Genomic DNA, 11,558 nt, shown 5'->3' on the forward strand with positions numbered 1-11,558 from the left:
AGTAGGAGGTCTTTATTTCTTGCTTTTATTTAAAAAAATCTTTTATGTAAAGATTGATTCATTTATTTGAAAGTCAGAGTTGAGAGAGAGAGAGAGAGAGAGAGAGAGAAAGAGAGAGAGAGAGAGAGAGAGAGAGAGAGAGAGAGAGATCTTCCATCTGTTGGTTCATGCCCCAGATGGCTGCAACAGCCAGGGCTGGGCCAGGCTGAAGCCAGATTTATTTGGGTCTCCCACATGGGTGGCAGGGACTCAAGCACTTGGGCCATCTTCCACTGCTTTTCCAGGTGCATTAGCAGGGAGCTTGATGGGAAGTGGAGCAGCCAGGACTTGAACTGATGCCCCGTTTGGGATGCTGGTGTCACAGGCAGTGGCTTTACTCCCTACGCCACAATGCCAGCCCTTGTTTTATTATTTTTGACTATCAGATTATAATTGAATATGTTTGTGGGTTGTGATGTCATGTTAAGATATATGCATACAAGGTGGAATGATCAAAGCAAACTAAGGGGGCCGGTGTTGTGGCATAGCAGGAAAAGCTGCTGCCTGCAGTGCCGGCATCCCATGTGGGCGCCGGTTCGAGACCTGGTTGCACCACTTCTGATTCAGCTCTCTTCTGTGGCCTGGGAAAGCGGTGGAAGACGGCTCAAGTCCTGCACCCACATGGGGGACCTGGAGGAAGCTCCTGGCTCCTGCCTTTGGATTGGCACAGCTCTGGCTGTTCCGGCCAACTGGGGAGTGAAATAGCAGATGGAAGACCTCTCTGCCTCTCCTTCGCTTTCTGTGTAACTCTGACTATCAGATAAACAAATGAATCTTAAAAATAAGTGCAAGCTAAGGGGGGGTGTGTGTGTGTCTCTGCACGTACAAGTGCACTTCCAAGAGTTTGTGAAGGGGCCAGCACTGTGTCACAGCAGGTTAAGCCACTGCTTGGAACCCATGCATCCCATACTGGAGTGTCTGGGGTCGAGTCCCAGCTACTCTGCTTCCAGTCCAGCTCCCTGCTAATGTGCTTAGGAGTGTGGCAGATGATGGCCCAGGGACCCGGATCCCTGCCACCCATGTAGGAGACCCAGATGGTGTTCCTGGCTCCTGGCTTCAGCCTGGACCAGCCCTGGCTGTTTTGACCATTTAGAGAGTCAATCAGTGGAAGGAAGATTTCTCTCTTTCTCATGCTGCCTTTCCAATCAATCAGTCAATCAATCAATCTCTTTTTAAAAAAAATTTTGTTTATTTATTTGAAAGGCAGAGCTACAGAGAGGCAGAGGCGGGGGGGGGGTGTCCTTCCATCCGCTGGTTCACTCCCCAAATGTCCACAACAGCTGGAGCTGGGGTGATCCAAAGCCCGGAGCCAGGAGTTTCTTCTGGGTTTCTCATGTGGATACAAGGGCCCAAGCACCCAGGCCATCTTTACTGCTTTCCCAGGCCATCAGAGGGCTAGATCGGAAGTGGAGCAGCCGGGACTTGAACTGGTGCCCATATGCGATGCTGGCACTGCAGGCAGCAGCTTTACCTGTTACACTACAGTGCTGGCCCCGATCTATCTTTTTAATAAGTTTGTGAAAGCAGCCAGCATTATGGCATGGTGGGTAAAGCTGCCACCTGCAGCACCAGCATCTCATATGGGCACTGGTTTGTGTCTCAGCTTCTCCACTTCCCATCCAGCTCCCTGCTCATGGCCTGGGAAAATAGCAGAAGATGACCCCAAGTACTTGGGCCCCTGCCACCTATGTGGGAGACCTGGATAAAGCTCCTGGCTTCAGCCTGGCCCAGTGCTGGTCATTGTGGCCATTTGGAGAGTGAACCAGTGGATGGAAGAGCGCCTCTCTCTGTGTTTCTCTCTCTCTCTCTCTGTAACTCTGGCCTTCCAAATAAATAGCTTTAAAAAGTTTCTGAAAAATAGAATTAAATGATAAGTTTATTTTGGTGCCCCAAATTTTGAAATATATGGATAATTTTTCCATAATACACTTTTCCATGAACTTTCTGAAGACTTCACTGTTTTTTAAAAAGATGTTATTTATTTGTTTGGGGGGTAGAGTTACAGACAGAGAGAGGGAGAGACAGAGAGAGAGAGAGAGGTCTTTCACCCACTGGTTCACTCCCCAAATGGCTGCAATGGCTTGAGCTGGGCTGATCCAAAGCCAGGGGCCAGGACTTTCTTCCAGGTTTCCCAAGTGGATACAGGGGCCCAAGCACTTGGGCCATCTTACACTGTTTTCCCAGGTGAATTATCAGGGAGGTGGATCAGAAGTGGAGCAGCCAGGACTCGAACTGGTGCCCATATGGGATGCCGGCTCTGCATAGCCTACTATGCCACAGCACCAGCCCAGAGACTTCTTATATACATACATTTCAAACCATTTTTGCACCAAAGTAGAATTATCTTGAATTTTTTCTAACCTATTGATTTGCATTTTTTGAAAGACAGAGGCAAAGGCAGAAAGAGAGAGAGAGAGATCCCATTTCCCTGGTTCACTCTTCAAATGCCCACAACAACTGAAGCTGGGCTAAGCCAAAGCCTGGAGCCCAGAATCCAATCCAGGTTATCTACATGGGTGGTGGCAACCCAAGAACTCGAGCCATCTTCTGCTGCCTCCCAGGATGACTGACAGCAGGAAGCTGGACTAGAAAGCAGAGCTGGGATTTGAACGCAAGTGCTGATACTGGATGCAGGTGTCTTATGGATGGAGCTGGGTCTAATGTGCCATGCCGCAGCCCCTGTCCTGGAATTCTCTTCACAGGTCTGCTCTGGGCAAACTCCAACACGATGACAGGTGCAAACACAGAGGAACCAGGAACAGGCGCTTTCTCTCCAGGGTCTCTTTATTGGAGGTCTGCGGTGGGGGGGATGCTCCTTGAGGGGTGGGCTCTGTTCCGTCTGCGAGAGCTCCTCCTGGCTGTTCTCCTCTTTACAGTCTAGAAAAAGGCAAGGGAGTGTGTGAGGCCTGGGGTTGTGAGTGGCTGGGTTTGCCCTCCTCGAGGTGGGATAGGGACCCAGAGCCAGGGCGCCCACTGCAGGCTGGTATGGGCAGAGCAGGCGCGTGGCAGGAGGCAGCAGGGAGCCTGAGATGGTCCAGGTGTGATTGAGAGGTGCTTAAGCGGCCGAGGTTGGGGGGCCGGGACGGGGCGAGGCCATGGCTGGGTGGAGGTTGTGTTGGCAGAAGGGGGTGACAGGCGGGGGTCGGGGGCCTCAGACTCACGGCGGCGAAGCGTGGCCAGGTGCGCAGTAGGCCGAAGAGTGCGTCTCCCGGGCAGTCGGTGGGCACGAGCTGGCGGTGGCCGAGCAGCGCGTAGTCGGCCCGCAGGAGACCGGCGCGCAGTGCGCAGGCGGGGAGCTGGTCTCGCAGGGCGCGCAGCGCGGCCTGGGTGGGCAGCGCCGCCGTGTAGTTGCCCACGAAGGCCACGCCGAAGCCGCGGGAGTTGTGGCCGAGCGTGTGTGCGCCCACCCAGTGCCAGCCGCGGCCCTCGTATAAGTAGCCGTCCGAGCCCACCACGAAACTGCGCAGGGAGGGGAACGAGAGAGGTAGGCGTCGGGGGGCATCTTCTCCTTTGGCCAGGAGCCTTGGGACCCCCAAGTCCCGGGGGACACCCGACTGCGACAGGGTACCCAGGCCCCGCCCCCTGCATTGGCCTCTCCCGGTATGCCCCCTCCGTCGCGCCCCTCTCCCCCACTTTTTCTCAAGTCCAGCATGCCCCGCCCTAGTCCCAACCCTCTCATAGGCTTCGCCCCTCCCCCAAACCCCGACTCTGTCCTACTTCCATCTCCGCGCTCAGGAGTCCTACCCTGTGGTTATCTTCTTAGAATTGTGCCTATGAAATCTGGTCTCGTTATATAAATAAAAATTAAAAAAAAAAAAAAAGATTCTCACGGTTCAGCTATTTCTAGTCCTCATAAGGCCCTGCCCCGAGAATAGACCCTCTCCAACTTGGTCCTACACTTAGCAAACTCTTCCCCTGTCAAGCCACACCCCCTCGCAAAGGCTCCGCCCCCTCAGCCTCCCACTTGAGATCCTCCGCCCCGCCCCTGCTCCTGGCCCGGCCCCGCCCACCTGTAGCCTATGTCGTCCCAGCCACGCGTATCCTGGTGGAAACGTTGCATGGAGCGCATGTCGGCGGCGCAGTGTGCAAAGTCGGTGCAGGCTGGCGCCGGCACGTAAGTGTGATGCACGTACAAGAACCCCAGCGGCAGCTTCAGTGGCTTCGGATGGCCCCGGTAGGGCGCTGCGCCCCAGCGGCAGCGCGGGTGGATGGCCGGGCATCCTAAGGGCCAGGGCGTGCAGGGCTGGGGTCAGCAAGCCTTTCCCGTGACAGCGCGGGTCGGCACCATCCCTCCAGCCTCCTCCCAGGTTTGGGACGAGGGGTCACGGCCCCCTGGCCCCCTTCGGGGTACAGCTGGACTAAAATTGAACACCATCCTTAGCTTTGCTGCAATAGCTTCAGGATAAAGCTCAAGACTTTGAGAGCAGATTTCTAGGCTCTGCGATCTCTCCAGCTGGCCCTGCCCTGAGCCTTGGGGCAGAACAGCCACACTGAGGAAATAAGACTGTGGCACAGCCCCTCCCCCGGAAGCCTACGATCCCGTGGCCAATAGCTCCTCAGAGTCCCAGCTGCTCCACTTCCCATACAGCTCCCTGCACCTGGGGAAACAGCAGAGGATGGCCCAAATACCTGAGCCCCTGCCACCCACGTGGGAGCTCTGGATGGAGTTCCTGGCTCCTGGCTCCCAGACCTAGGCTGTTACAACCATTTGGAGAGTGAACCAGTGAATGGAAGAGCTCTGTCATTTCAAATACATAAATAATTTTTTTTATAGGATGGAGAATCTCCGTTGAGATTCAGCAAACCCAAGAGGTGGCTGAGATTTCGTGAGGTCCAGAGAAGTGAAGCAACTTCCCTGAAGATGCTCTGACCTTGCACTTCAACTCTGCTTTAGCAGAGGCTGAAATCGCTTTTGGGAACACCCGTTTCCTCACATTAAAAAAAAATTTTTAAAATCAGGGGCAGATGTGTCATAGCAGGTAAAGCCGCCACCTGCAGTGCCAGCATCCCATATGGGCACCAGTTCGAGTCCTGGCTGCTCTGCTTCTGTTCCAACTGCCTGCTAATGTGCCTGGAAAAAGCAGTAGAGGATGCCCCCAAGTGCTTGGGCCTCTGCCACCCACTTGGGAGACCCGGATAAAGCTCCCGGCTCCTAGCTTTGGCCTGGCCCAGCCTGTGGCTGTTGGGGCCATCTGGGGAGTAAATCAGCAGGAGGAGGAATTCCCTCTCTCTCTCTCAGCCTTTAAAATTAAAATAAATCTTTAAAAAATTATCAAAAAAATAATCAGATGAACTCCTACTCATCCTTCGAAGCCCCACCACCAGCACTTGCTCACCTGTGCAGCTGTCTCTGCCTCCCAGCCAGATCCCTGGTTGTGCCTTCTGTGTGCATCCCCCCACCACCACCCCACCTAGTCCTGGGCTTTCTTGATCACAGAGAGTGGGGAGGAAGAGGGTCAGAGAGGGTGGGGGACTATCTCACCCAGGAAGGCCTCAGTGAACTCCTTGGTGGCGTGGGTAGCCACTTGGGCCAGCTGTTCTTGGCTCATGTTCTGCAGCTGGGGGTGCGCTGGATCCAGGGCCTGTAGCAGGACAAGGGCCCCCAACACCTGCCGGGCCAGGGTAGGGGCCAAAGCCAGAGTGGCCCCATTCTGCCGTCGGAAGTTGCTGCGGAGTCCCTGGTCTCCTGCAACTCCAGCTCCGTAGTACTGGCCCAGCAGGTGGCTGAGGGGTAGCCGGGGCTCAGGGTTCTGGCTCAGGTAGTCTCCGAGGAGGATCCCGTCCAGGGCACCATTGAGGAAGGCCATGGTGAGTGCTGATGGCTTGGGGTCCAGGAGCGTGAAGTTCCTTGGGAAAGAGAGCTCATCCCAGCAGCCCTCCGTTCCCAGGCCTGGCTGGCTCGGGATTTGGGGGTCTTGGAGGAAGGTCAGGCCCAGGTCTCCAGCCAGGGTGGCCACCAGGAGGCTGTCCACAGTATTGGGGGACTCGGCTTGGTCTGCTGGGAACCTGGCTCCAGCACCCCAGGACACAGCAGCGTAGCTATCCAAGGTCAAGTTCACAGCCCTGCGCCCCCGCAGCCCTGCCTCCAGCCCCACCAGCAGAGGCTCCACGGCCACGGTTGAGCCATCAGGGGCCAGCACCACCCCGTATTCCTGCCCGTCCCGTACATCGTGTCTGGTAACTTCCTCCGCGAAGCTTAGGAGCTCGGGGCTCAGTGGGCGGGGCTCCTGCGCCGCAGCCTTGAACTCCGGGGCCTCCAGGAGGAAGCCACGGAGCGGGTTGCGGGGGCCGGCGTCCTGCACTGACAACAGCCACGCGGGGGCTGTGTGTCTGGCCTCAGTGGCTGGTGCCTCCTGCTCCAGCTCGGTCAGGACCTGGATTACAGATTCCATGTTCAAGGGCAAAGAGGCTGCAGATAAGAGAGGACGTGTGAGCAGAGGCGCAGCTTCCCACCTTCCTAAACCTTCCCCAGCCGATTCTGCCTTTTCCCAGTGCTCCCGGCTCTCTTTCTGAGCCTCTGGGTCCCAAGCACTGTCCTGGGCAGACAGGGAAACTGAGGCAGGCTGCGTTGGCCCAGGAGTTTGGACCACCTGTGAGCACTGGGGAGACACAATGGGGTTACGAGCAGGAGAGGGCTAGAGCTAGGCTGGCATTCTAAGATTGTGCCTTTGGCTGCTTTGCGGAGCTGGATTTTGGGGTGTGTGTGTGTGCAGGGATAGACAAGGTAGCCAGGGTGTAGGGGGGTGGTGAGTGATGAAGATGGCAGAGGGGTCCCCCGATACTGAAGGGGTGGGGAAGATGGACAGGTTTAGGTGATAGAGCAGAAGTGGGTGATTTTACGGGGAAAAGTGTCTTAAAGGAAGCCCCGGGGGGAGGGGCAGGGCAGGCTTGTGCCTTGTGGGAGGAAGTATCAGTGGCTGTACCTGGGCTCCAAAGTGCTAGGATCATCTGAGTAGTGGGTGGGTTGTTGAATCATGTTTATTCAATATGTATCATGTGCCAGGCTCCACTCTGGGTGGCTTACGTAACTTAACTCATGTGATCTTCACAACAACCCCACAAGCTGGGTCCTATCAGCCGCCTTTCATAGCTAAGCCACCCGGAGCACAGAGAGGTTCAGTTACCCGCAAAGCCACACAGCTGGGAAAATGGCAGAGACAGGACTTGAACCCAGGATGCTTTAATCCCTTCCCAGTTCAGAATCTGAGTTCTTCTCCAGACAGCCTGTTCTATAATTTCTCTATAACCTTTTTCTTCCCTGCATAAAAAATGTCCCCTTTGGCTGGTGCTGTGGCACAGCGGGTTAACATCCTGGCCTGAAGTACCGGCATCCCATATAGGCACCGGTTTGAGTTCTGTCTGCTCCACTTCCCATCCAGCTCTCTGCTATGGCCTGGGACCCTGCACCTGAATGGAAGACCCAGAAGAAGTTCCTGGCTCCTGCCTTCGGATCGGTGCAGCTCTGGCCGTTGCAGCCAATTGGGGAGTGAACCATTGGATGGAAGACCTCTCTCTCTCTCTCTCTCTCTCTCTGTGCCTCTCCTCTCTCTGTGTAACTCTGACTTTCAAATAAATAAATAAATCTTAAAAAAAAAAGTCCCCTTCTTCCTTCTTCACCAAATGCAATTCTTTCTGTCCTCTCTCCGTGCCTCCTCCTCCAGGAAGCCTTCCTTCCCAGTCCCAGGTCCCAGGTCTCAGGTCCCAGGTCCCAGGTCCCAGGTCCCAGGTCCTTTTCCCCCATTCCTGACCTGATTCCACAGGGCTAGGAACATCTGTATCCCCAGACTGAGAGCTGGGGCCCCTGAGATCTCCAGCCACACCTCACACAGGACCAGAGAGAGGGGAGCAGAGAGTCCCAGCTCCAGGCCTCTGCCTGCCCCCCAATCCCGACCCACCTGTCCCTGGCTCCGGCCACAGCAGCAATCCAAGCAGGATCCCGAAGACACCCCAGGTCATCATTGTGGGGTCGCAGCTTCCCCGGGGGCAGTGCCCTGACAGCCTCAGCCGGGAACCTTGGCAGGTGCTGTTCAGAGACAGGCACAGAGAACCAAGCAGAGTCTTTGGCCCTCTCAAAGTCCAGCAGTGAATGACACGGTCACCCCCTCACAGAGCTGTGGGCGGGAGGCAGCAGCAGCAGCCGCAGCGGGGTGGTGGTGGTCAGAGTGCCCTAGGCCAAGGTCATCTGGGGCTCAACGGCTCCCCCATCCTATTCTGTGCCTCTCAGGCTGAAATCAAGGGTCAGTAAGGCAGGCTCAACCTAGGAGGGGCCCGAAGGAGGGGTGGTTCAGAATCCAACAATGTGCCTATTCTCGAGAGAGGTAAACTGAGGCTCATCCAGTAAATCTGACCCTCTCCCAACAGTGACAGCTTTGTAGCTGCTGCTGACCCCTGCAGAGGACTCTCATTTCCCCACCTGCCGGGCTGGTTAAGACCGGCTGTGTTGCAGTTGGAGGCACAAGGCCAGGGGAAGGGGCTGCCATTCTGTGTCTCAGCAGAGGGTGGGTGCAGGGGTTGAGGGCAGGGGCCAGGAGCTATCACCCATTACCTAGTTCTAGTCCATGATCCCAAGCCCCTGGGGGTGGGGTTCAGCCTGGGTATTAGGGAGCCTAGCTTTGTCCTAGGAGTTGGCTCCTGGACTCACCTGGCTTGGCTGTAGTCAAGGGGCCTCCGTCGTCCTCTGCCCCGGGGCCTGTGAATGAGGTTCACAGAGTGTGGGTCAATTTCCCCTTTATCCCAGAGCAGCCGGGGCGGCTTGAGGCGTGTAACCGGCCGAGCCTGTGAATCACTTCCCTGTGGACCTCCCACCCCAAAACCAGCCCAGGGAGTTTCCAAAGGCACCCACCAGACTGGAGACTCAGTGACAGGCAGCTGCTGTACAGGCCTCGGAAAGCCCAGGCTGAGCCCAGAGCTGGGAATCCCCCCGGGAGCCATCACTGGGACCTGCTCAGATGGGAGAGGGGAGATCTCCTCTTCCTGGGGGCCCAGCTCCAACCCCTCCTCCACAGCAACCCGGACAGGCAGTTAGGGACTCAGGATGTAGGGTGCTGAGGGACCCTGTGCCTGGGGGCTGCACTCCAGGGGAGGCAGAGACAAGAGCGGCAGATGTCCCCCCCCCCTTTTTTTTTTTAAGATTCATTTGAGAAGCAGAGTTACAGACAGAGAGAGAGAGAGAGAGGAAGCGAGAGAGAGACATACACACATACAGAGAGAGAGGGAGAAAGAGAGAGAGAGAGGGAGAGAGAGAGAGGAAGAGAGATATATATATACACAGAGAGGGGGGAGAGAGAGAGAGGAAGAGAGAGAGAGAGAGAGAGAGAGAGAGACATACACACATACAGAGAGAGGGAGGGAGAGAGAGAGGAAGATATATATATATATATATATATATATATATATATACACACACACACACATACACAGAGGGGGAGAGAGAGAGAGAGGGAGAGAGAGGAAGAGAGATATATATATACACAGAGGGGGGGGGGAGAGAAAGAGAGAGGGAGAGAGAGAGACACACACACACATACTCACACAGAGAGAGATATCTTCCATCTTCTGGTTCACTCCCCCAGTGGCTGCAAGGGCCCAGGCCTGGGCCAGACTGAAGCCAGGACCCAGGAACTTCATCCAGGTCTCCCATGTGGGTGGTAGGAACTCAAACATTTGGGCCATCTTCCGCTGCTTTTCCAAACACATTAGCAGGGAGCTGGATCGGAAGTGGAGCATATGGGACTTGAACCGGTACCCACATGGGATGCCAGCACCGCAGGCAGCAGCTTTACCCACTACGCCACAGAGTCGGCTCCAAGATTTTTTTTAAGAGCAGTTTTAGGTTCAGGAAAAACCGGACAGAGTATACAGAGAGTTCCTGTAATCTGCCCTTGCACAGCCTGCTCCACCGTCAACGCCACGCACCAGTGCAGCACGTTTGTAGCAGTCAATGAACCCATATTGACACACGCTTATCACTCAGAGTCCATCGTCCACATCAGCCATGTGTGTGTGGGTGGGGAGTTTACAAAAAGTTCATGGAGGAGCCAACGCTGTGGCATAGCGGGAAAAGCTGCCACCTGCAGTGCCAGCATCCCATATGGGTGCTGGTTCGAGTCCCTGCTGCTCCACCTCTGATCCAGCTCTCTGCCGTGACCTGGGAAGGCAGTGGAAAATGGCCCAAGCCCTTGGGCCCCTGCACCCGCGTGGGAGACCCTGAAGAAACTCCTGGCTCCTGGCTTTGGATTGGCACAGCTCCGGGTGTTGTGGCCATTTGGGGAGTGAGCCAACGGATGGAAGACTCACCCCCTCTGTAACTCTACCTTTCAAATGAATAAATCTTTTTTAAAAACAGTTCATGGAAAACATGTAGTATGGAAAACTACGCATGATTTCAATTTTTAAAAGATTTATTTATTTATTTGAAAGGCAGAGTTACAGAGAGGCAGAGAGAGAGAGAGAGAGAGAGAGAGAGAGAGAGAGAGAGGTCTTCCATCCACTGGTTCACTCCCCAAATGGCCCCAATGGTTGGAGCTGTGCCAATCCAAAGCCAGGAGACAGAAGCCTCTTCCAGGTCTCCCACATGGGTGCAGGGGCCCAAGAACTTGGGCCATCTTCTACTGCTTTCCCAGGCACATTAACAGTGAGCCAGATAGGAAGTGGAGTAGCCGGGACTGGAACTGGTGCCCATATGGGATGCCTGCACTGCGGGCAGAGGCTTTTACCTGCTTTGCCACAGCCCCAAACTTAATTTTGAAAAAAGATTCATTACTTGAAAGGCAGAGCAGCAGAGAGAAAGAGCGAAGCAGAGAGAACTCTCTTCCATCTGCTGGTTTGCTCCCCAAATGCCTGTGGTAGCCAGGGTTGGGTCAGGCTAAAGCCAGGAGCTGAGGACTCCACCTGGTTTCCTACAGCGGTGGCAGGAGCCCAAAGAGTTGGGCCATCATCTGTTGCCTTCCCAGGTGCATTAGCAGGGCGTTGGGTTGGAAATGGAGCAGCTGGGACAGGAACCAGCACTCTAATATGGGATACAGGCCACACGAGGTCCGGCTTAACCCGCTGTGTCATTATCCCAGTCTCAGTGTGTAGGACTTCGTGTGGATTTAAGTTTTCATCTCAATTGTGTTGATACCAACGAGTATGTTGGCGGCATCAAATGGTAAGACCAAGTTTCATCTGAAAAAAAAAAAAAAAACCTAAAAGAAAAACCAGCCAGTACTGGTGCTGTGGCACAGTGGGTTAAGCCGCCACCTGTTATGCCAGCATCCCATATGGGCACCGGTTTGAGTTCTGTCTGCTCCACTTCCAATCCAGCTCCCTGCTAATGTGACTGGGAAAGCATCAGAAGATGGCCCAAGTGCTTGGGCCCCTGTACCCGTGTGGGAGACCTGGAAGAAACTCCTGGCTCCTGGCTTTGCCCTGGCCCAATCTTTAAAAGAAGGGAGAGGCAACTTTGGAGAGGTTAGGTAACTTGCCCAAGGTCACACAGCCAGAACCCAGGGCAGTTCCATCATCCCCTGAGGTTTCTA

The 11,558-nt window shown here is 55.1% G+C and overlaps 1 protein-coding gene across 3 annotated transcripts; it reads right to left on the bottom strand.

Moving 5' to 3' along the window:
• Window positions 1–2,742: 2,742 nt before the first annotated feature.
• Window positions 2,743–9,937, bottom strand: PGLYRP2 (peptidoglycan recognition protein 2). 3 transcript variants are annotated; one of them, XM_062179077.1, is made up of 7 exons: window positions 9,571–9,937; window positions 8,681–8,728; window positions 7,935–8,062; window positions 5,522–6,448; window positions 4,050–4,260; window positions 3,201–3,498; window positions 2,743–2,916 (listed from the first exon to the last, which is right to left on the bottom strand). In XM_062179077.1, the coding sequence occupies exons 3-7, from the start codon at window positions 7,996–7,998 to the stop codon at window positions 2,824–2,826; spliced, it is 1,593 nt and encodes a 530-aa protein (XP_062035061.1). In that variant the 5' UTR covers window positions 7,999–8,062; window positions 8,681–8,728; window positions 9,571–9,937; the 3' UTR covers window positions 2,743–2,823. The 3 variants fall into 3 exon arrangements, with proteins under 3 accessions (XP_062035061.1, XP_062035060.1, XP_062035059.1); XM_062179076.1 differs by having other exon boundaries at window positions 8,681–8,727; window positions 9,568–9,937; XM_062179075.1 differs by lacking the exon at window positions 9,571–9,937 and adding an exon at window positions 8,882–8,979.
• Between the last annotated feature and the right edge of the window lie 1,621 nt (window positions 9,938–11,558).

The sequence above is a fragment of the Lepus europaeus genome, chromosome 20, assembly GCF_033115175.1.
Source record: "Lepus europaeus isolate LE1 chromosome 20, mLepTim1.pri, whole genome shotgun sequence".
Taxonomy (NCBI): domain Eukaryota; kingdom Metazoa; phylum Chordata; class Mammalia; order Lagomorpha; family Leporidae; genus Lepus; species Lepus europaeus.